Raw genomic sequence first — 25,703 nt, 5'->3', positions numbered from 1 at the left:
TTTGTGCATGGAACACAGATGATTGCACGTAACAGTACTCCTTTGCTGGCCCAGCTGCCAATTTGCATATGCAGCAGGTGTTCATGCAAAATTTGCAGATTCATCTCAGTTGCAGGGTTTGTAAATGTGGCCTTGCAGTTGTCTAAACAGCAGGTTTATTCCCTTATGTTTCTGTTGCAAACCACCTCTTCTGACTCGGAAATGGAGACTGTACTGTATAATGCTGTATTCCAGCAGCACATTCAGAGCACAAGGATTCAACATTCTTATGCAACATTTTTGCTCAGTGTTAATATTTAAAAATTAGAAAAAGAACGGACAACTCATCCTCTTGCCTTCCTGTGCTCTGCTAATGAGAATCTGCATTCTCTGTATATGGAATTTATTTTAGTCTTGTTACTGCTTAGAACTGAGTAAGTTTTTCTCTTTGCCTGTGTTTGAATGTACAACAACTGGTCCCAGTATACAATGCTCCATCTTGACCTAAGCAACTTATCTACTTGGGTCAAGATGAAACCCTGCATACAAGAGCTGACAGTGTTCAGAGGCTTCACCTTTGTATTCAAATGAGGTAACCTTGGGTCAGGCTGTCTAATACTTCTGGCCATGCTTTGGCCATCTCTGATGTACAGGAACAAATGTATGACAATAAGTAAAGGTTTGAAAACCAAGCAGGGATCAGAGGAGAGACAAGGGGGAATAATTCATGTCAAGAAACTGCTGATTTTTTTTTAGTTGTGACCAGAGACTTTGCCTATGGTTCTATGGGTTGGGGTTTAAGAAAAGCCTCCTCTCCTGCATGAAGGAAGCTGAGTGAAACCAGCTTATGTGATTTGTTTAGTTGCAAAGTAATTATAAAATTAATTTTATTTTTTCAGGTATATGTGAAAAAATGGTACATTAAAAATGAGAGGGAGAGAGCACTTTTCATCTCTAGGTTCAAATGCAGGTCAGCTTGGGAGCAGAGCTGCACAAATTCCCAGGGGTTAGCAATGACCCAACCCTTGCTGGTTTGGGTTTGTGTAGAATAGGACAAGTATCAGCATCACAAAGCTGGCACCCTAGTTAGCAATCTCAGCAGAGAGGCCAGAGGCTGACTGAGCCATGGCAAGTGAACTTCTATCTCATTCCTACAAGAAGTCCCTCTAGGCCAGGTTTGAGGCACAAGGGTGGGGTGGGGTGAAGAACTTGGCTCTGCCACTGTCCATGCTGTACCTGTTCTGTAGATAAAGAGAGGAATTTAATCTCCAGGACTGTCAGTCTTGTAACTATCATGAACGTTACAGACACAAAGGGTTTATTTTACAGAACTTAATGTTTCTCACTAACTTGTTTATTGCCCCTAATAAAGGAGGAAGTACCAATTAGCAGGATGCTGACACCTTACCTCCTCAGAAGAGTGGTCTTCATGGTTCCTTTGATTTTTGTAGTTGCGCTGCTCACCATGGAGCCCATTAAAGCCAGCCAAGAAGCAGGAACCACAATCCCAGCTGAAAGTATGTACTGCCCTGTATACAGGTTATCTCATAACGATACATGAGTATAACACAGATTTAATGCTGCAGCATTTACAGGTGTTTAAAGATCATCTTAATTCAACCAGTCCTGGATACTTCGTGTATTCATTGCACTAGATGAAAATCTTCGTAACATACTCCCTCAGTCCCCCAGTGGCTTCTGGATCACATTCGTCCTCCCCATCCCCTCATCTAGGGCACCTCACTGCTCTGCATCTTCCTGCATTTCTTCAGTCCTACCCCTACCCTGCTCTCATGCTGTACTCTGCCAGTGTGGCACACCTTGACGCTCCGTTCCCCACCCCCTACATTTGGAGCGTCCTCTCCAGTCCTGTGTTCCATGCAATTATAGTCTCCACCTTTATATGGATCCTGAAGGATCACTTCTTTCCGCCAACAATGCCCTCACACGTGCCTTCGTGCCGGGCACTGTCCCCCAAACCGAACATAGTAAAAATTCTCTGAAATTAAAAAAATGAATGTACAGGATACCGAAATAATAATAAGCACATCTCATAATCTTTCATGATCACAATCTCCATCCTCCCATTCTCCTCCCGTTGTGTATAGACATCCGTTGAGCTGTGATGAGTCTAATTTACATTATAAATTACTTGGAACAAGGACCTATCATTTTATTTGTCTGGAAAGTGCCATCCTCACCTATGGTTCTATGTATATACTAAATAATAATAATAATTAATAACAAAATTAGACTAAGAAATATACTAGAACATTCAGAGATTAGGTCTTTAAATATATTTTTATACATTTCTCCTTTTATTCAACTGTAGCTGAATAGTTTGGAGTGTTTCTTTTCTCAGGCAGGCAGACTTCTAAAGGACTCTGAAAATTCATCTTTCCTTATTAGCAGGCAGACTTCATGTTGTAGGATCCCACTCTGGTTTGTCAAAAGTGTGTGGAAATCAGTCACAGTGTTTGCACAACAGGCTGAAGGTCACTGCTGCCTCACTCTAGTTCTTTCCTTGTTTCTACTCAACTTCAGAGCGCTGACTGGCCCCACGTCCTGAACTTCCCATTTGAGCAAATCGCCCAGTGAAGTAATCAAAGAAATTAAGCATAGAAATTAAGAGGCAAGTGAGAGCATATGGAATGCCAATAATAGTTGATTTTAGAGCATATTAGTACCATTGCTTTATCTAACTCTGAATTACTAATGTTTATAGTGTATAGTTTCTAGTTGGATGAAGATCTGGCCTTGGTTTCATAGAATATCAGGGTTGGAAGGGACCTCAGGAGATCGTGTAGTCCGACCCCCTGCTCAAAGCAGGACCAATCCCCAGTTTTTGCACCAGATCCCTAAATGGCCCCCTCATGGTCATCCACATCCTTGTGACCTGCAGCTTGGATTACTTAGACCAGAGAACACAAACCTTAAAAATGCTTCATTTAGTCCAGAGGGCAGCAGCCCTCCTCCTCAGCAACACCAGCCCCTAGGAGCACCTCGGTACACTGCTCACTACAATGGCTCCCCATGGAATAATGGGTCAAATTCAAAGTCTCAGGTCCTCACATCCTCACCTATGGTTCTATGTATATACTAAATAATAATAATAATAATAATTCCTGTTGCTGACTTGCTTGTTGTCTCTTGGAAGGGCCTGATTCCGTAAAAAGTCATAGTCATCCCCTTTGATTACTATTTCATGCCATTTAGGAATGTCTTTCTACTAAAACTCTTCCCTAGGTCGCCCCTGTGTTGACTGCCATGCATTTGAATTCATGCAGAGGGCCTTGCAGGATTTAAAGAAGACTGCGTATAATCTAGACACACGGGTAAGGCGGCATTGGACTTTTTTGTTGTATGACAAAGTTGTTTTGCTTAGAAGTGGGTAAAATGGATACATTTTTGTTTTGGCAATATCAATCTACTGTATGTAACTGTTCTAAGGGATGATGTTGGGCAATATCTGTTCATTGCTCAGGATAACAGCATGAGTTCCCAGCTCCCTCTTATTCAACGTATAAGCCCATTGAGAGGATTAGTGAGGAGCTGTGGCCTGCACAGCTTCAGTATTTTGGTGACATCCCGCTCCGTCCCTAGCTCTATCTCACCAACTCAGTCAGTGCTACCAGCCCTTGGCCCAGTAGCTGGTTGGGGTTGGGTCACGGATGGGAGCTGGTTGGCTGGACCTCATTCTGGATAAGACTGAAGTGATGCTGGTAGGCTGGGGAAAAATGATCAAAAAATATTCCAAGGATCGTACCTTCCCCTCTTATTGAGAGTGTTTGTCTACCTGTTGTCACTGGGGCTTGCAATCTGTGGCTACTGTTGTCTCCAACTGCCGTTAAACAGTAGTGGTGTCTAGGAAGGGTTTTTTAGTCTTTGCCTAGCTAGGATGTTGAAAATGTTTCTTTCAGATGCAAACCTTGCTGCTGTGATCTTTGCCACCTTGATATTGCACTATTGCAATACACTCCACTTAGGGCTGCACCTTAAACAACCTGGAAGCTTCTTCAAGTCCTATCTTAAACTGTAGTGCAGTGTTGCTATCTGCTGGTAAACATCTGCCATGTTCCACCCTAGAGGTGGCTGCTTTTCAGTGGTAGGTGAAATGATTGCTGTGTTGTGCAATTTAAATACTCTGGGATGAGAGATACTATGTAAATATAAGATATTTAAATTACCTAAATCCAGCGAATGTGCATGGTTTATCGTCTCGCAGACATAAAATACCCCACTGTTGCATATGCAACATCAAAATGTACATAGATCTTAGTAAGTTCTCCATTTTCTATGTTTTCTATTCATGCACATTTTTCAAAAGAAGCTTCTAAAAATTTGAGCATTATATTGTCTGACATCTGATTTATATAAGCAAATGTATTTTACAGGTTTGGAAGCGTAAAAGCACATTGGCATTTTTAGAGATTGGTCTGAGGACCCTTTGAAAGTTGAGCCATCATGTTTACATAAAAAGGCAGCTGCAGGGATGAAGATACCCTGAAGATTTTACTATGGAAAAATATGTGTTTCAGTGGGGCCAAATTGGTGCACAGCAGATGTATTCTTATAAACAAACCTGCTTAATAAATACAAGTCAAATGTATGTCAGACTCCTCCATGAATAAATTTGCTTAATGAATACATCTGCTGAGCATCACTAAAGCCAAAACTACATATTCATGCCATGTTGAAATGTACCAGTACATCTTTCCTTCTGTTACAAGTATAGTTGAACCTCTTCAGCAAGCAGAGCACTCGGCATCAGTTGATTATTCCCTGATACTCAGATTTCTGAAAGAGGAATAAAAAGGAGATCTGACCTGCCCAACTGGTTTCAAACTCCGGTTTTTTGCAGAGATTTCTCAGGACTGCTTCAAAAACCTCCATAGTGAATAAAGATTCTTAGCAGTTTCCCTTATGGGTTCTACAGTGTCATGGACACAGGTACTATGGCAAAGAAAAAGTGAGGCTGAATAAAAGAGAGAGAGAGAGACTGCAGAGAAAACTGAATTCTTGAGCCCTCAGGTCTCTAAATTCACTTGACGTTAGGGGAATGTAGCCTTCCCCTATTTTTGTTTTTTAAATTAAAGTTACATGAAGCTATTTTTACCCAAATGGCAGAGAGAAAATGAAGAGGGACGGGAAGGGTTTCAGCTGAAATGAATGCCAAGGACATGTATTTCCCAATTGTAGGTATGACAGCTGAGTTTGAGAACATCACTTTGTGAGATATATTTTTACAAAACCAGACCCTCTGTCTTTCTCCATCTCAATTTGGGAGTCTGTTTAAATCCAAATGACTGAATCCTTGAATATGTTTGGACTAGGAACGTCCACTGGGAATTCTCTTTATATGTTCTCAAAAAACATTAAAGCATTTAATAGTCGTTGAGGACTAGATGGCTCAGGAGATTGCTAATGAGTTATGGAGCTTTTCAACTCTCTGCTCACTAGTTCACCCTAGCTCGAGTTAGTGCTTACTAGAAGTTTCAGTGTGATAGTTTACATATCGATATGTCCAGTTGTCTTAGTGTGTTATGTATATTTGGCAGATTATTTATAATGTGATTAGTTGTCTTAATCTACTTCCTATTGCTGCCATACCATCCCATAAACCATTGATACCTTTGTTGGTATTGTGACGTCCTGCTCAGGACACCCAGAACTGTGAGCCACTGTGCTACCCCTCCGCCTTAGCAAGAGTGAGAGCTTTCCTGCTGCTATGCTGTGTGCCAGCTCCCTGACACACCAGCCTGTCTGCCTTGCCAGCAAACTCTTCAAAACTCTGCCTGTCTAAACCTTGCTTTGCAGGTAATGATCAGGGAACCCCAGTTCCCAAGTTCCATGGAGATGTCTCCCTGCGGTGTCTAGTCCCTCTTGCTGGACACTTGCAGAAATTACTAGGTTCGCTGCCTCCAAAAAACCAGACACATCAGCCTGTTAGGTGAGCTGAAGACTCACACTTCACTTTAATACGCAGCACTGAGATGGTTTTGTAATAAAACAAGAATAAATTTGTTAACAAAGAACAGAGATTTAGCAAGAGAAAAGGAGACAGCGGTGGTTACAAAGAAAACAAAATTAAACAGTCTTTCTAGAGACTAAAATTTAAGATTAGCAAATTATAGTCTTTGCCTAAGCAGTTTTCATATTCACAAGTTAATCAGCATCTCCAGCCCTCCAAGTCAGGGAACCCAACGTTCACAGAATCAAAGGGTGCTGTTCCTTTTGCTCCCTAAGGGATGGATAACCAAATTGCCTTTTTGTTCCCCTTCTATTGCCCAAAGTCCATTGTCTCTGCTCTAAGAGTCAGGAAGGATTCCTGGAGTGCAGGCTCTATCTGTCAGTGTGCTCATTAAGCTGCAGCATGTTAGCTTGATAACTTCATTTACTACATATGTAAATATACATTCATTGTCCTCTGCCAGTAATCAAGCAGGTCAGACACATTTCTTTCTCTAGCGCAGGCTGGGTTTAAGCACTGCCTTCCAAATACATTTTAAGAACATGTTTGCAGCACATACATACAACCTGTACATAGATGACACAATGATTTTCAGGACCATGGTGTGACCAGTTTACATATGATACCTTTTTAGATACATACTATGACAACAGTGTGTTGGGGGTAATGAGGGTGTGAGACCCAATGTGAGTTACAATATGGTGGGCCCTCTGCTAGTTGGCATTGAAGGGCTCCCAGGGTCACAGGTATATTCATTAGAGACATCCTCTACCTTGAGACAATAGACTCAGTTTGTAGATGAGATCGATGTGATGATCCTATGGCTCTTTTCCGTCTCTAATTCATAACTAGATGTGGGTGGGAAAAGGTTTTCTTATCCTGTGAACCTTTCTGAGATATCAAAAAAAAAATTCCTGTTTCACATTCGGACAAAACCAAGACATTTTGAAACTTTTCACGAAGACCAGAGACAATGCATTTAAAATAGACAATAGCTTGGTGGTTAGGGCACTCACTTGGCATATGGGAGACCTGGGTCCAAATCCCTGGTTTGAGTCAGGTTACTGGTTATTCTGGGAGCAAGCTCTTTGGGTTTGACCAGAAATCCCATCTGGGAAACCATTGCTGTCAAAACTGGTATATTTCTGCTAAAAGTTTTGGTTTTTAGCAAATCAACATTGCTCATGTAATGCTGATTTAAAAAAAAAAATCTGCTCTTTACTATAGTTACCATCAATTTGCCTGGTACTGCAGTTAGGCTTTTTGGGCTGTAATTGCCAGGATCACTTCTAGAGCTTTATCAGACACATAGATGCAAACAATATGTTGGGGGAAGAGTCACTTTGGCTCTTGTATAGGGAAATCATGCCTCAACAATCTATTAGAATTCTTTGAGGGGGTCAGCAAGCTTGTGGACAAGGGTGATCAGGTGAATACAGTGTACTTGGACTTTCAGAAAGCCTTTGACAAGGTCTCACACCAAAGGCCCATAAACAAAGTGAGCAATCATCGGGTAAGAGGAAAGGTCCTCTCATGGATCAGTTACTGCTTAAAGGATAGGATAAAAAGAGTAGGTTTTCACAATGGAGAAAGATAAATAGTGGAGTCCCCAAACGATCAGTAGTGGGACCTGTGCTGTTCAAAATACCCTGTATTCATAAATGATCTGGAAAAGGGGATGAAGGGTGAGGTGGCAAAATTTGGAGATACAAAATTATCAAGATAGTTAAGTCGAAAGCTGACTGGGAAGAGTTACAAAGGGATCTCATTGAACTGGGTGACTGGGGAACAAAATAGCATATGAAATTCAATGTTGTTAAGTGCAATGTAAAGCACATTGGAAAAAATAATCCAGGTTATACATACACAATGATGGGATCTAAATTAGCTGTTACTACTCAAGAAAGAGATGTTGGAGTCATTGTGGATAGTCCTTTGAAAATATCTGCTCAATGTGCAGCAGCAGTCACGTTAGGAACCATTAGGAAAGGGACAATAAGAGAAAATATCGTAATGCCACTATATAAAGCTATGGTACACCTGCACCTTGAATATTGCATACAGTTCTGGTTACTCCATCTCAAAAATTAGAATTTGAAAAGGTGCAGAGAAGGGCAACAAAAATGATTGGAGATATGGAACAGCTTCCATGTGAGGAGAGATTAAAAAGACTGGGCCTGTTCATCTGAGAAAAGAGAGGACTAAGAGGGGATATGATAAGAGGTCTATAAAATCATGAGTGGTGTGGAGAAAGTGAATAGGGAAGTGTTATTTACCCCATCACCTAACACAAGAACTAGGGGTCACCAAATGAAATTAATAGGCAGCAGGTTTTAAATAAACACAAGGAAGAACTTCTTCACACAATGCAAAGTCAACCTGTGGAACTTGTTGCCAGGGGATGTTGTGAAGGCCAGAAGTATAACTGGGTTCAAAAACAAATTAGGTAAGTTCAGGGAGGATAGGTCCATCAATCCTACTAGCCAAGATGGTCAGGGATGCAACCCTTGCTCTGGGTGTCCCTAACCCTCTGACTGCCAGAAGTTGGGACTGGACGATAAGGAATGGATCACTCCATGTTCTGTTCATTGCCTCTGAAGCATCTGGCACTGGCCAGGGTCAGAAGACAGGATACTGGGCTAGATGGAGCATTGGTCTGAACTAGTATGGCCATTTTTATGTTCTTATGACATTTTCTGATGAAATCCCATTTCATTTAAAAATTCCCAATTAGCTCTTCTCATAACTTTCTGTTGTAGGGTGAGACTTTTAAAAGCTCCTCGGGGAACTAGATGCCCAGCTCCTATTGAAAGGAGTTGAGCTCTTATCTCCTTTAGCTGCTTTTTAACCACCTCCCCCCAATCTAAAGTTCTCCCCAGGAGAAAATACTATGAGAATGGACCATATACTCTTTTATTACTAGCTGAACTTGATCGATGCTTTGAAATGAACTTGGCATTGATGGATATTTATCTATGTAAATATTGGCAAAACAGATATTCACGTGTTCAAAATTCTAATGGGTGTTTTTTAAAGTTAGCCATGAGATGTTGGATGTGTTATCGTTATTCTGAAAGGTTAAGAGTTCTGAGACCATGAATATTTAGGATAAATGAACCAAAAACCAGGTTCCAAACAATCGTGAACATTTGGCTGGGTTCAGAATCTGAACCTGGATCCAGATCCAAAGTTTTTAGTGTGTTCTTCTCTCTACAATGGGCCTAAACAAAACCTCCCCTCTGTATAGCCATACATTTTGATGGACTCAAAATCCAGGTCTTAACTTAGCAGTTGGAACCCATCTGTAATTTTTAGGTGTAATTTTAGGGATATTTAATTTTGTGTGTAAACAGTTTTATGATTATGCTCAACTAACAGCTACCAAAACCTCTATTTGTTCTTTATTAATTTCTAAACTATTCATGGTAAATTAGCATATGCAAAGCATATCAAATTAGATGTGCTCATGCAAATAAAAATAAAACATTAGCCATGGCTGAGTTTGTAAATTTTCACTAGAAATATAAAAGTTGTAAGCAGCCTTGAGACTTAGCTCAGAAACCATTGGCAAGCTGTTGGGTTATCGTATTCAAGCCTTCATGAGTAAGGTGAAGGTGATATTTAAAAGGTAGATGATTGAGTGGTTTTAAGTGATTAGCAAAAGTCTGATTAGACTTTCCCACTCAGAGTAACTGAAGGGCTCAATATTAGTGATTCCCTGAATTAGAGACAATACAATTGTATTTTAATGGTTTAACAACTGGCAAAAGATTAATATAGGAGAAAATGTTTATTGGTTAGAGAAGAGGGTGGGTGCTCTGGACACTTTGGTTCTAATCCTAGCTCTCCCACCGACTCTCTGTGTAACATGGGCAATTCACTGAAGTCAAAGAAAATTCTCCCAAATTTGGCCATGTTAGAAGCCTTTGAAAATCACAATCCACACATGGTCAGCAGAGACTCCTTTGATTTTAACAGCTAAAATCTCCAAAGATTCTATCCTTGCTGAGCATGCTCCTCCCTTTACGGCAATGCCTGTGATGCTGGGACTAGGTGAATGGGGAAGCTGGGACTGGGAACTAGATGTAGGGGAGAGGAGGACTGGGACAGGGAGAAGGCTAGGAGACTGGGAGAGGAAGCTGGGGCTTTGGAGAGGCTGTCACTGGCTGGGCGAGGAGACTGGAACTGGGAACCAGGGTGAAAGGACGGGGAGAGACAGATAGGAGGAGGAGCCAGGAGGGGAGAACTGAGAATGGTTGTACAAGGAGACTGGAGTCAAGGAGTTGGGGGGTGGGGAGAGGAAAACTGGGACTGGCTGTGCAAGGAGAGAGGGACTGGATGTGGGGAGGAGGAGAGATTGGGAGTGGGGGATTCTGGGAGTGGGAGTTTAGGACTTACTAGGCAAGGAGACAGGACTGGGATGAGAAGCCTGAGGAGTGGAGACTGGGATTGGAAGAAAGAGCCAAGGGTGGGGAAAGAGACTAATCTGGGATGGGGACAGGTTGGAGGGGACAGAGCAGAAGGACACTTGGGAGGAATGGGCAGAAAAATCTGTGCCCACTGGAGTAGTGGTTCTCAAACTTTAGTAACCCGAGGACCCCCATTTTGATTTAAAATTTTGCCATAGACCCAGGTCCTGCCGCCACTCCACCCCTTCCCCCAAGGCCCCACTCTGCCCCATCTCTTCCCACCCTTGCTCCACCCCTGCCCCTCCTCTTCCCCGCCTCTTTCTACCCCCTCCCTCCTAGCGCTTCCTGCGTGCTGGAGAACAGCTGGTCCCCGGCATGCAGGAGTTGAGGGTGGGAGGGGGAGGAGTTGATCGGCTGGACCGCGGACCCCCTGGAGTACCCTCACGGACCCTCAGGGGTCCGTGGACCCCAGTTTGAGAAACTCTGCACTAGAGCATTTGCCTCTCCAGAGCCTGGACTGGTCATCAGAAATGGTCACTGAAAATGCAGTTATTTGCCCAGCTCTACTCCCCATTCTTTTAATTGTCTGTTCCCCCTCTGAAATAAACACAAAATTCTGATTTTAAAGTCCTCCCATATGCTGCATCTTGGATAAATAAAATATTTCACCATCCCCAAATCCACCACCTCCGTTAAATATTTATACAAAAACACTGTCTTGTCCCCACACACTTCCCCTCAACCTGCTATGACACTCAGGGCACTACATTAAATGGGGTCATTATAAACACAAATTATTTTAAAATTCACAATAATTTTTTAAAACCTCTCGTATGCATTAGAGTTTTTAATGTGAAAGTAAATAAATAAAACCTAGAGTGTACCAGGTTCCTATATTTTTTCAGATCGTCACAGGAAGTGTTGCCATACTATTATGCTAATTTAATAGCCAAAGGCTTAACTACCATCTATAACTAAACAATATGTCTGGTTATTATTCTCAAGCCTCATCATGTAGAACCAAACTGGTATCTCATAAATAAAACAGACTTTTCTTTAGGAGCTAATTAGTTGTAGAATTCAGATGCTCATTTTTTGATGTTGCTTTTTTCTTTCCCCCTTCCTTGCAGACAGAAACACTGCTTCTTCAAGTGGAAAAGAGAACTCTGTGTGACTGTGTAACTGCCGACACGCTGAACTGAACACTGGAGAAGAGCCAAAGAGTGTCACCTGTTCAGCTGGTTTTAAAAATGCTGCTGGATGTAATATGGACAGCCGTGTGGAGTACATATTGCAAGCATGTGAGCCCCAGTGTAGTGAGGCAAGCAGGTGGGGAGTTTCTTTATGAGATGGTGGGGTGGAGTGTGGTTGTCTGTCTTATGCTTGTTTTCTCCAGTAGGAAGGTGCTACTATTGTGGCTTGACTGATTGATCATATCAAGACAGAGCATTGCGTGCTGGAATCTGTAGTCTCTGCAGGCTGTATCGCCATATTAAAGGTAATGGTAGCTGCAATCCATTCTGTTCATTTATAATGCAAATTTGGACCAAATTCAGCCAATTTGTAACTGTGGATTTCAATGGTGTTACTACACCTGCTTATATCTGGACTGAATTTGGCCCTAAACAGGACTCCTTGTCTCCTGGGAAGCTTGGCTGGAGAAAATGTAGGTATCCTTGAATTAAATCATACACTGTCACTACCCACTTAGCGCTCCCACTGTATGCCAGCACATGTAGAAATAGCTATTGTTTTACCAATCTAAATGCGTGTTGTGTACAAAGGGAAAAGGACAATAAAACTACTAGAAAAACAGGTAATCCCACACCCAAAGGTACCTTGTTTCTGTTTGAATGAGATCTTGACAATAGGCTAACCTAAAAGTTCAGTGTGACTAGGGGAAGGAGGAATCAAATTTTCATTCACTATCACTGTGCAGTGTAGCTTTTCTTAGAGAAAGTACGTCCACCATAGGAATGTACATGGCACTCAGATGTCACTGAGCTAGTTAGTGGTGTCAAAAAGCAACACACTATTGAACAAGTCAACTTTTGTACACATCAAAAATGTCTTCTAAGTTCTCCACAGGGCCAGTGCTCATGCACTATGGGAGCCCTGTTTTCTTTGCCCTCTGCAAACCTGTGTACATATTGTAAGTATGAAAAGGGGAAGAAGTGAAAGCGTTAGAAATTACTGAGTTATGTTTAGAGAGACAAGCTGTAGAGAGACAAGGAGGGTGAGGTAATATCTTTTATTGGACCAACTTCTGTTGGTGAGAGAGAGACAAGCCTTCGAGCTACACAGAGCTCTTCTTCGGGGCTGGGAAAGGTAGAGTGTCATAGCTTGTTGAGCATAAGTAGTTAGCACATGGTCTAAGGGACCATTCAAGGTGAAGTGGCCTGTTTAACCCCTCCTGAAAGAAATCTTACCTGAATCCCTGTTTCTGGCCCCCCAAATAAACCCCCAATCTCTCCAAGCCCATCACTGGAAGCAAGCTTTATTTATTTAGCTACTTTTCTTTCAATCCCTCCTTAAAACTCACTCCTGCTGCCAGGCCTCCTACAAGAAGTAAGTTAATTAATCCAAAACTTCCCAAACAACTAAACTCCCACCCCCCTTTTTAGTACATTAACAGAACCATCAGGGCATGCATATAATCTTATTACTATAAGCTTTGTCCTTCCTCGCTCCTTCCGTGCATTGTGTGCTAGCCCCTGGCTGTGTCACTATAAAATTAAATTAGAAGCTCTTTGAGGCAGAGCTTTTGTCTTATTTGTACTGAAAGTGCCTAGTACACTTTGCGGTGATGTAAACATATAAACTAAGCATCACCATGTTTATCTGTTGCTCTAGTTTCATGTTCAACATTTATTTGATAACATACATACACAAAAATGGACCTATGTCTCCAAATGAATATAGCATAATCCACCTAAACTAATACCCTTTCCCCATCATCCATGGAGATGCTCAGTATCTATATTATGACTCTGTCTTTCTCACAGTCACTCCACGGGAGTGGAGAACAGCAGAAATAGGGGCTCAGAGGTCTTATGAAAGAACTGAGTTTTAAGAAGTGATCTGACAGAGATGAGGGTGGAGGCATATCAGACCAGGTCAGAGGAATTCCAAATGTTGGGGGCCATGAAGAAGAAAAAGACACAAAGATCTGAAAACACTTCACTTCTTTATGTAATCAGTCCCCCTTTGCAAGTATTTACTAGTGGTCAAAGACATGCAGCCATAGTGGGGTAAGGAAACATACCACAATAAAAATGTTATTTTAAAACTATTATTCATTCTGAACTGTGGAGCAAGGACTATAGTAAATGTATGTAATAAACACCCAGGCAAAGGACTGTTTTCTGCAACTGGTCCAGTATCTCCTGATGTCACTCTCTGATTGCTGCGGTGAACAATGAACTTGCTGACTTCCACCACGTCAGTATGTCTGCATGAGCCTTGAGTGCAAGCTGCTTTTTGAATTAAGGCACCTGATACTACCCTCTGAGTCTCACTTAAGTAGCCAGTCGGTGGTTAAAACCAAGCAAAAATGGATGGGAATCTGGGAGGCAGTGACCATGAGTTGGTTGAGTTCAGGATCCTGACACAGGGAAGAAAGGTAAGCAGCAGGATACGGACCCTGGACTTCAGGAAAGCAGACTTTGACTCCCTCAGGGAACGGATGGGTAGGATCCCCTGGGGGACTAACATGAAGGGGAAAGGAGTCCAGAAGAGCTGGCTGTATTTCAAAGAATCCCTGTTGAGGTTACAGGGACAAACCATCCCGATGTGTCGAAAGAATAGTAAATATGGCAGGCGACCAGCTTGGCTTAACGGTGAAATCCTAGCGGATCTTAAACATAAAAAAGAAGCTTACAAGAAGTGGAAGGTTGGATATATGACCAGGGAAGAGTATAAAAATATTGCTCTGGCATGTAGGAATGAAATCAGGAGGGCCAAAGCGCACCTGGAACTGCAGCTAGCGAGAGATGTCAAGAGTAACAAGAAGGGTTTCTTCAGGTATGTTGGCAACAAGAAGAAAGCCAAGGAAAGTGTGGGCCCCTTAATGAATGAGGGAGGCAACCTAGTGACAGAGGATGTGGAAAAAGCTAATGTACTCAATGCTTTTTTTGCCTCTTTCTTCACTAACAAGGTGAGCTCCCAGACTGCTGCGCTGGGCATCACAACATGGGGAATAGATGGCCAGCCCTCTGTGGAGAAAGAGATGGTTAGGGACTATTTAGAAAAGCTGGACGTGCACAAGTCCATGGGGCCGGACGAGTTGCATCCGAGAGTGCTAAAGGAATTGGCGGCTGTGATTGCAGAGCCATTGGCCATTATCTTTGAAAACTCGTGGCGAATGGGAGAAGTCCCGGATGACTGGAAAAAGGCTAATGTAGTGCCAATCTTTAAAAAAGGGAAGAAGGAGGATCCTGGGAACTACAGGCCAGTCAGCCTCACCTCAGTCCCCGGAAAAATCATGGAGCAGGTCCTCAAAGAATCAAGCCTGAAGCACTTACATGAGAGGAAAGTGATCAGGAACAGTCAGCATGGATTCACCAAGGGAAGGTCATGCCTGACTAATCTAATCACCTTCTATGATAAGATTACTGGTTCTGTGGATGAAGGGAAAGCAGTGGATGTATTGTTTCTTGACTTCAGCAAAGCTTTTGACACGGTCTCCCACAGTATTCTTGTCAGCAAGTTAAAGAAGTATGGGCTGGATGAATGCACTATAAGGTGGGTAGAAAGTTGGCTAGATTGTTGGGCTCAACGGGTAGTGATCAATGGCTCCATGTCTAGTTGGCAGCCAGTGTCAAGTGGAGTGCCCCAGGGGTCGGTCTTGGGGCTGGTTTTGTTCAATATCTTCATAAATGATCTGGAGGATGGTGTGGATTGCACTCTCAGCAAATTTGCGGATGATACTAAACTGGGAGGAGTGGTAGATACGCTGGAGGGCAGGGGTAGGATACAGAGGGACCTAGACAAATTGGAGGATTGGGCCAAAAGAAATCTGATGAGGTTCAATAAGGATAAGTGCAGGGTCCTGCACTTAGGACGGAAGAACCCAATGCACAGCTACAGACTAAGGACCGAATGGCTAGGCAGCAGTTCTGTGGAAAAGGACCTAGGGGTGACTGTGGACGAGAAGCTGGATATGAGTCAGCAGTGTGCCCTTGTTGCCAAGAAGGCCAATGGCATTTTGGGATGTATAAGTAGGGGCATAGCCAGCAGATCGAGGGACGTGATCGTCCCCCTCTATTCGACATTGGTGAGGCCTCATCTGGAGTACTGTGTCCAGTTTTGGGCCCCACACTACAAGAAGGATGTGGATAAATTGGAGAGAGTCCAGCGAAGGGGAACAAAAATGATTAGGGGTCTGGAACACAGGACTTATGAGGAGAGGCTGAGGGAACTGGGATTGTTTAGTCTGCAGAAGAGAAGAATGAGGGGGGATTTGATAGCTGCTTTCAACTACCTGAGAGGTGGTTCCAGAGAGGATGGTTCTAGACTATTCTCAGTGGTAGAAGAGGACAGGACAAGGAGTAATGGTCTCAAGTTGCAGTGGGGGAGGTTTAGGTTGGATATTAGGAAAAACTTTTTCACTAGGAGGGTGGGGAAACACTGGAGTGCGTTACCTAGGGAGGTGGTAGAATCTCCTTCCTTAGAAGTTTTTAAGGTCAGGCTTGACAAAGCCCTGGCTGGGATGATTTAATTGGGGATTGGTCCTGCTTTGAGCAGGGGGTTGGACTAGATGACCTCCTGAGGTCCCTTCCAACCCTGATATTCTATGATTCTATGTTACATTCTTATTGCTTTGTCAATAAAGTCTGAAAATGGAACTGTGCTGAAAACTCAGAGTTTATACAGCTGTTCTTTTTTGAGTTACAAAATCAGCTTGCAGGAGTGCTGACTTTTGCTGTTGCATAGGGTTAGCGGGATATGCATTTCAAGAGAGGCCTGCATTAAAGTTATTTTCTTTGAAGGACCTGAATGTTGTGTGTGTTCTTGCCTGTCCATTACACTGATTGTCTCTGCACTGGCAAAGACTACTGCAGCTAGGGACTGTACTCTATTAATGATCATTTGATGTCTAAGCATTATAGTTCATGTTATTTTTAATGTAATAACTTCAACCTGTAAAATTGAATACAGTAGCTGGTTTTGAGACTGGAACATTATTTTTGTACTTCATCCTGTGTTTTATTCCTCAACTCCACAAAGTGTTTGGCCATGTGTTATACCTTCTGGGCCACTGGAATCATACAGTGACTGTGAAGTGGTAACCTGCTGCTTTTTCTCTCCCATATTCATAAAGTGCCAGTTGTTGCATCACAGGAATATGGCTTATATTTTGATTGTTAGCTAGAAGGATCACAGCTTCCATTTTAGCTACAAGACTAAAGTAGTATGTGTTAATTTGAGGTACTGAAAGTTATATGTATAAGGAGCTGATACAAAAATTTAGCAGAAAATGTTGGAGTGCATTTATGTGTCAAGACTGCGTGTCTTGTCCATGTTCACTGAAAAATTTTGCTAAGATTTGTGAAATTTTTGATCAAATCTGTGCCAAGGTTTGAGTGAACCAGTGCTGATTGATGGCTGTGCAAAAAAATCAGATGAAGTTTATAATTCCATGAGGTTTCTGCACAAAGCTGGGGGAAACTTGTAATTTTGCTTTGAGTCAACCTTTGCTGAGTTTCAAGTTTTTAATGAAATCAGACAAGTTTATTGAGAAAATGTTGTCCATTGATTGACCACAGCAATAAGTTGCTAACAGATAGAGACAGGCCTAAACTAGATATTTTGGATCCAGACCCTAAGCCAAACTTCTCCGAAGTTCAGGATTGTTTAAATATAAGACTTTGGTCCATTATAGAGATCTGGAGACATCCACAAAATATGGACCCAGATTCAAAATGTCTCAAAGCATGAGTGTTCAGACACAAGGCTTAGTTGGGACCAGTCCTGACTGATAAAAGTTAATTTTTCACAACTCTTAAGTTTTGAGGTTTGATATTTTCCCCTCTCAATTAAATGACAAGCCCTCAAGTTATCCATGTAGTAAGTCTGAAAAGCATGATTTCTTGCCTACCTAAAGATAAAAGTAACTGTGGTATGCTTATCCTTGGCTATAAGGGCCTGCATGCCTTGTGAAAAGTTTCCGAGCTTCAGCATCCAACATGGTAGCACAATATGCAGCTAATGAACAATTCTGTCTTGCACTGTAGATAGTCAAAACATTGTTCAGTTCCGTGTTCTCAGTGACTGTAGCATGATTCTGTTAAAACATGGTCGTCTTATTTGTAATGTAAGACCAAACAGTATTTTGACCATTTTGATTTGCAACCATATGCTGCATCATGGTAACTTTTCCAAGCAAAGCTCAGAAGATATGAACTCAGGTGAATTGAAGCTGAAAAAAAATGTTAGAATGAGCCCCTGTGATGGAAAACTGCTGCATCTTCCTCGTCTCGAGCTCCTGATAGTTTGTTGCTGGCAGCTGCAGAATAGATAATCTGGCAAAGCTTCCCCTTCTTAAAAATCCAAACTAACAAAAGAAGCCCCATGGAAAAAAAAATGTTCTCAGAACACAAGAATTTCTAACTTTTCTTGAGCCAAATAAACAAGTCAGAAGAGATTTTACAGGCCGATTCCCACTGGTCAAAGAAAAAAAAAGCAAGCAACTATTGCTTGCTTGAGCCTTCCCAGACAAAGACCCTAATGGTGCCAACGACTAAAAATCCATTTTGAAAAATTGTCAGCAGTGAATGTAATTTAAGACTGGCAGCAGCAGGTCCAAGCTTTGATATTGCTTCCAGCTGCTGCTAGCCCTGGCTTTTCAGAAGAATCAGCACGCACACGGACAACACAAAAGCCTTGTCTCCAGTGGGAATTTGTCCAGTTTCCAGCAAGCAGTGGCTAGCCTCTGCTGTAGCTACACAAGTCCAGAGCAAGCCCAAAGTGTAGACTAGGAAAGCCACGATTTGCCCTGATGGATCTTATCCTTGCTTGAAACCTAGAACCTAAAACAGCTTCATTTCACAGTAATTTTTCAGTGATCTTTCTCATGCAACAGAAAATAGAAAACTATAAACTGTTAAGAACATATGCATTTCTAATATGCCTGTTACTGTTGTATCTAGATTAGTGGTTCTCAACCCACAGCCTGCAGGCCGCTTGCAGCCCATGTGACATCCTCAGAGCCATACAGATAATATATATATTGTGTGGATGCGGCCCACATAACACATAGAGAGATGCCATATGGCCCACAATGGTAAATAGGTTGAGAACCACTTCTTGCATGAACTGCAAAAGTGTTTTTCTGACTTGATCTTTTCCTCCATCATACAAAGTGATGCAAGGCATAATTTGTAGTTAATCAGTTCCTCTAGAAGGGGAAACTTTCTTTTCGTTTTGTTACTATTGTACCCACTTCTGTATCAACACCTCATTTTTGCTGTGTTTCACTGAGGTACTTAAAACTCACTCCTGCTGACTGTATCAACCTCCCAAGTCCCTGAGGGTCAGAAAGGTTTCATAGTATCCCTGTGGTTTTGATTCTTGTGGTGTCTTTCATGGAACTCTAAGGGGGGAAGGTTCTGAGTGTCATACTGCCAATGAGGAGGAATTCATTCCATGTTGCAGACATGACAGGTGATTCTTTTCCTCACCAAGCCTGTGACTTCATGTTTGAAGAAGACACTGAACAATTTCCTAGGCGCAGAGCAAGGTTGAACCAGTATCTAGTAGGACAGAGGAACAAGACAACACCTGGGCTACTTTACTTTTGGCCCTTCTCCTGGACTCACTGGACCCCTGGCTCTCAGACGAAGCAAAGTGGCCTGCAGTATTTATTTACTGAGATATAAATAAACATATCTCATGGGGTCCTGCAGGCATCTGTCCTGGTCCTGTACTACTCAATATTTTCATTAATGACTTGGATAGTGGATTGGAGAGTATACTTATTAAATTTGAAGATGACAACAGGCTGGGAGGGAATGCAAGCACTTTGAAGGATAGGATCAGAATTCAAAACAGCCTTGACAATCTAGAGAATTGACCTGAAATCAACAAGATGAAATTCAATAAAGATAAGTGCAAAGTATTACACTTAGGAAGGAAAAATCAAACACACACTACAAAATAGGGAATAACTGGGTAGGTGATAGTAGTGCTGAAAAGGATCTGAGGGGTTAGAGTGGATCACAAATTGAATATGAGCCAACAACGAGATGCAGTTTTGAAAAAGATGAATGTCGTTCTGGGGCGTGTTAACAGGAATAGTCGTATGTCAGACACGGGCAGGGCTGCTAGAACAATATGTGTAGTGGGGGTGCTAAGAACCATTGAACCAAACTGTATATGATGGAAACCACTTCAAGCCAGGGGTGCAGCAGCATCCCCAGCACCTATGGACAAGGATGGTAATTGTCCCGCTCGGTGGACATGGTGAGGACTCGGTTGGAGTGCTGTGCCCAGATCTAGGCACCGCACTTTAAGAAAGATGTGGACAAATTGGAAGGAGTCCAGTGGAAAGCAACACAAATGATAAAACACAAATGATAAAAGGTTTAGAAAACCTGGCCTAAGACGAAAGGTTAAAAAAACTGGGCATGTTTAGTCTCGAGAACAGAAGACTGAGGGGGAACCTGGTAACAGTCTTCATGTATGTGAAGGGCTGTTATAAAGAGGGTGGTGATCAATTGTTCTCCATGTCCACTGAAGGTAGGACAAGAAGTAATGTGCTCAATATGCAACAAGAGAGATTTGGGTTAGTTAGTAAGGGAAAATATTTTGACCTATAAGAGTAGTTAAGCTCTGGAATAGGATTCCAAGGGAGGTTATAGAATCTATGTGATCAGAGTTTTTAAGAACAGGTTAGACAAATACCTGTCAGGGATGGTCTAGGTATTTTTGGCTCTGTCTCAGCCCAGGGGGCTGGACTAAATGACCTCCCAAGGTCCCTTCCAGGCCCAGCACTACATTTCTATGATTTTATGAATATAATGCACTAACCAGTCATCTCGTAGCCCAGCTGCAAAATTAAAAAACAATAATATAAATGAGAGTTAATAAGCTGGCATGAACAATGTGAACATATCACTTCCCAGCTACAACCTCTAAAACCCTCTGTCACTCAGAAAGAAACTGGGGAAGCAGAAACGCCTTGAAGCTGCCCTGGCAGTAGGTGAATCCAGGTGGGGTATAGTGAGAGGACTGTGAGTTCCCTAGACAAGGACCACTTGCTAAGAATGCCCTGCCAGCAGCCTCCACTTGATTAAACCAAGCAGGGCACTGACTTTGCATTTTGTACGGAAGAAGAATAAAGAGTTAGTGTTGATTTAACCCCAGAGGCCGGGCTCCGGCCAGCATCAGGCAGATTTCTTCCTGAGGTGGCTGTGCTTAACCCACAGCTATAGCAGGAGAGGCATAACATGACAGGGAGGCAGGGTACAACATGTCCAGGACTACTGATTTATCAGGTTATAGAGGGACAAGATAACCAGCTAATGTACCTATTTAACCAAAACCCATTCTCTCTAAAACCATGTATATCCATGATCATGGTAACAGTATTTATATTCAGGGGCGTACATTATAACTGGAGCACCCAGCCTTCCCTCTGAATATTCTCTGTGCGTATTTAACTTATGTCCTTAATGTTAGTGATTTTTGAAGTAGCTGTATAATTTTTTTTATTCATTTACTGCACCGACAAATCTGCGCTAGTTCCCATAATTCTGTCAGCACCTGTGATATTAAGAGATCAATAGTATATTTTACAGTACTCCCAGAGGTCTCTCCACACTAAACATCCTCACTAAATGTCTTCCCAGAAAGTCGTTAGCTGCCTTTAATTCTTTTGGCTGGCTGAATGTTCTCTGGTCCTTCGTGATCAGATTTCTACTAAGTATAGAAACTTCTTCCATCTCCATAGAAAGGGAAGATTAAACTCCTTGCAAGCCTTATTGGACAGCCATTTGAGATTTTACTACTTTTTTCGTTAGACACCATGTGGACACTAGTGCATGGCTTTGAATTTGATCATCCTTGATGGTAAGTAGACAGATGACAACTTTATCCATGGACACAGCATGAACGTGAATCTATAATACACATAATAACAAACTAAGGCATATGTGCACTTATTTGGCCCTAGGAATTTGAAAGATTTGGTTTACTCTGCTATACTGGGCAAGATGCTTAACCTCAGTGTTTCACTTTATCCATCTGTAAAATGGGAACAATGATACTGAGCCACCTTTGCAAAGTGCTTTGGAGTCCTCAAATTAAAATTGCAAAGTATTATTATTACTTAATTTTAGCAACCAGCAGTTAGAAAAGAAATAGTCTCATATAATTTAAACAGACTCATTCATAATATCTAATATACACATATAATGGCTTTCATCCCGAGGATCCTAAAGGGCCAAAATCTGATACCTGTATCCATGCTGAATAATGCTTTATCCCACAAGTGTTACTGTGACTGCATTAGGACTAAAGGGCTACACAGTCTGAGTAAGGGCTCCATATTGTAGTTCAAAGTGCTTTCCTTGCTACTTGCAGGAATGACTTGATCCTCTACTGATGGTGTAAAAGGGGTAGTAGTTTAATACTGCACAGTGACATTACACAATCATTTAAGCAAGAAGAGGAAAATATTGAATCCAATTGAAATCACAGCTGTATAATGTTTAAACATTATTGGCCAAATTCTGACCTGATGTAAGCAAGAGCCACCCTGTTGACCTCAGTGGAGTGTAACAGACCTGCTGCTTACAGCAGTTCTGAATTTGGCTCTATATTTCTGCTTCCTGGACCTGATCCTGCATGACCCCTAAGCTGCCTCAGTGGGAGCTCTGGGAGGGCGAAGAATACAGGATGAGGCTTCTGATTGTCAGCATGATTAAAACTGGACAGAAATTACTCTACCATCTTGTCCAGTGAGCTCACATCTTGCCAGTGTCACATCTCGGCAGTACGGTGAGTAACACCACACAGTTACAGAAGGGCTGCAAAATGCTGATTTTTTTTTAAATTTAAAAAGCTTAAAAATTTTGTTTCCAGATAAAACTTTGCCATTGGTATGCGTCCAGCAGCAGCGCTTCCAGCCGTGTGAATGCTCAGGAAACTGGGCTGAATTCAGCTTTGTTGTAATCTGGTTTAGGTTTTCATTAATAAGGGGCAAGCCCTGGTCCCACCTTGGCAAGTGTGGAGGGCCCCTGGCCGCCATTCTACTACACAAGTTGACAGCAGGATGGGGTGGGCGTTACACAGGACAGGTGCACTCCGTGCATGGCAAGGCTCCAACTCTGCAGGTGTACCTTCTGAAGCCGTGAACATAAGGTGCTTGGGAGTGGGTGCAGAGGCTCCGCCACTGAATGGATCCCCGTGCCCTTCTCTTCGATGGACACAGATGTCAAGGTGGCTATTCTATCCATTAAGCAGCATCTGCCAGTCTGCAGTCTTGGGGAGGTGCTACTCCACTCCTTTCCTCCCCATTACTCCCCAGTGACTGCAGACAACTCGGAGGCCATCCCAAGATGCTGACAGGAGACAGATTATTCTTTCTGTTCCCTTAAACAAGTTGGAGCACCTAAGTGAGTACCACAGGAACTAAATTTCTGTTTCTATTATTATTATTATTATTGTTGTTGTGCTCCTATCCCTACCTGCCTACTGCAAAGTGCTAAGATCAAGCAATTATAGAGGGGAAACTGGCAAATGTCTTACTGGCTCAGAACTGTTTGCATTGATCTCTGGAAAAAGTATTAAAATGGACACCGCCTTCTAGCCTTCCAAAAACTATCAGACTTTATCTCTACATAAAACTTTCTGGTGAAGTCTGCTATAGCCTAATATATTAATGAAAGAAACAGTATGGCCCCAAGGATGGTATAAGAGCACCAATGTTCTGTTTGTCAAGAACATAGCTGAATGCCAGGGAGAATGGGCATGTGAAGTTCTGATTTTGTGCCAGAATTTCCATTTGGAGTTATTTAAAACTAGACTGGACAAAGCACTCACAAATGCCCCACAGGGAATATTCCTGCACTGTGGGATGGACTAGATAACTAGAGTGAAGATGGGCACAAACTGCGAAATGTTACTGTTTTTTCCAGGTTGCTACACCACACCCGTAACTGTATCTGGTATCCGAGTACCTTACAAAAGATAAATGACACAAAATGAGTAGAATCTGTCAAATGTGGACTCCTTTCTGATCCCTGCCTCAGGGAGAAAATTGGATGTGAGTTGCTCTGTGGTTGTGGGGGGGAAATGGGGGGTGGTATTTCAGTTGATGTGCTCACGTGCAGTGGGTATTTTTAAGGCAAGGGCTAAGGAACAGACTTTGCATTTGGACCAAAAAGTGGTGTGGCCTGTGGCTCCTACAGGAATGAGTTCCACAGACTTTGGTCAGCCCCAAAAAGCCCTGTCTTTCTGCACGGGCAAGCTTCATCCTTCCAATAGACATTTCCATTTTGCCAGGGCATTAGGACTGTGACTGGCAGTCAAGGTCCCAGATGGAGTGTGAGGTGGTCTTTAAGGTGTCCTAGCCCCAGACTGTGAGGACGGATGCTGAGCTTGGAATTCTGGAGGAAGCCAGCGGAGGGAGGAGAGTGCGGGTGCACATGGCAGTCTGTGTTGCTTTGCCAACGGCCATTTTCTCCGGGCGGGTGCTTTCAAACCCAAGTCCACTACATTGCTGTAGTCCAGGTGGATGCAGTTTCCCCGCCAGCTGGAGGTGGCAGAATACTTTCCCCAGTCACGGTGCGTGCTGGGTGTCAGTCTAGAAGAACTCTTAACATTCAGACTGAAGTGATGAGTTGTGGGTTTGTGTCCTTAACCAGTGGCACCTGCGCTCTGGCTACCTGGTTTTCAAAGTGTTTCCACTGCCAACAAGCATTACTTCTATCTTGCTAAGGTTTAGCTTCAGCCAGCTCTGGGTCAGGATCTCAAGCGCTCCTGAGTTCAGGGGAGTTCAGATCTGGGTTCTTTGTTTGGGTCATTCTAAGGATAGGCCCTCTGATGGGGCGTACAAACCCCACACTGGAGATCAAGGGGTTAAGGAACAGCTGTGGGCAAAGGCAGCCCCAAAACCTGCCCAAACTGGAGGCAGGGCTGTAAAAAGCAGGGTAGAGCCGTTCAGAGACGGGCAGTGGGAGGGAGCAAACAGCTGCTCTGAGGGGAAATTACTGCCCAGGAGTACCGAGAGCGAGACCTGTGCAAACGCACAAAGGAGAAGCAGGGGTCGGAGTGTGTGGGTCAGAGACTTGGTTGGAGTGATTTACTCTGGGAAGCTGAAGGAGACAGGGGTAGGAAGTCGCCCAGTGCGGCTTAGCACCACAAGATGTCGGATGTAGCTGTCCGCCTTTGGGCCCTGGACTGGAGCCCAGAGGAGAGGGTGGGCCTGGCCTCCCCTACCCAGTCCAAGAGGACAATACTACAACAATAGCCTTCACCTCTGCTGAGAGACCAATTGGAAAAGACTGAAGTCACCTACTACAGGACAGGCCTAACAAAGAAAATAACAGGACGCCACTAGCCGTCACCTTCAGCCTCCAACTAAAACCCCTCCAACGCATTATCAAGGATCTACAACCTATCCTGAAGGACGACCCATCACTCTCACAAATCTTGGGAGACAGGCCAGTCCTTGCCTACAGACAGCCCCCCAACCTGAAGCAAATACTCACCAGCAACCACACACCACACAACAGAACCACTAACCCAGGAACCTATCCTTGCAACAAAGCCCGTTGCCAACTATGCCCACATATCTATTCAGGGGACACCATCACAGGGCCTAATAACATCAGCCACACTATCAGAGGCTTGTTCACCTGCACATCTACCAATGTGATATATGCCATCATGTGCAACCAATGCCCCTCTGCCATGTACATTGGTCAAACTGGACAGTCTCTACGTAAAAGAATAAATGGATACAAATCAGATGTCAAGAATTATAACATTCATAAACCAGTCGGAGAACACTTCAATCTCTCTGGTCACGCGATTACAGACATGAAAGTTGCGATATTACAACAGAAAAACTTCAAAACCAGAGTCCAGCAAGAGACTGCTGAATTGGAATTAATTTGCAAATTAGATACAGTTAACTCAGGCTTGAATAGAGACTGGGAATGGCTAAGTCATTATGCAAGGTAACCTATTTCCCCTTGTTTTTTCCTACCCCCTTTCCCTCCCCCCCCCCCCGTTCCTCAGACGTTCTTGTTAAACCCTGGATTTGTGCTGGAAGTGGCCCACCTTGATTATCGTACACATTGTAAGGAGAGTGATCACTTCAGATAAGCTATTACCAG

General features: G+C 42.9%; 1 protein-coding gene across 4 annotated transcripts in view; it reads left to right on the top strand.

The window, feature by feature from the left end:
- LOC144264298 (NELL2-interacting cell ontogeny regulator 1-like) overlaps positions 1-25,703 on the top strand; it is a 47,718-nt gene that overhangs the window by 20,552 nt on the left and 1,463 nt on the right. Inside the window, exons 3-6 of one of the 4 annotated variants that reach the window (XR_013346020.1) lie at positions 1,352-1,496; positions 3,226-3,314; positions 11,490-11,660; positions 11,756-11,857. Coding sequence is in view for 1 of the 4 variants with exons in the window: in XM_077815934.1 (XP_077672060.1) it covers positions 1,352-1,496; positions 3,226-3,314; positions 11,490-11,561 (306 nt within the window). In the remaining 3 variants the exon portion in view is untranslated. Of the gene's footprint in view, positions 1-1,351; positions 1,497-3,225; positions 3,315-3,899; positions 4,085-11,489; positions 12,278-25,703 lie in introns of those variants that run through there. The other 3 variants (XR_013346021.1, XR_013346019.1, XM_077815934.1) reach the window with 3 other exon arrangements.

Source organism: Eretmochelys imbricata, chromosome 4 (assembly GCF_965152235.1).
Source record: "Eretmochelys imbricata isolate rEreImb1 chromosome 4, rEreImb1.hap1, whole genome shotgun sequence".
Taxonomy (NCBI): Eukaryota; Metazoa; Chordata; order Testudines; family Cheloniidae; genus Eretmochelys; species Eretmochelys imbricata.
This window is presented reverse-complemented; position numbering and strand designations above follow the sequence as displayed.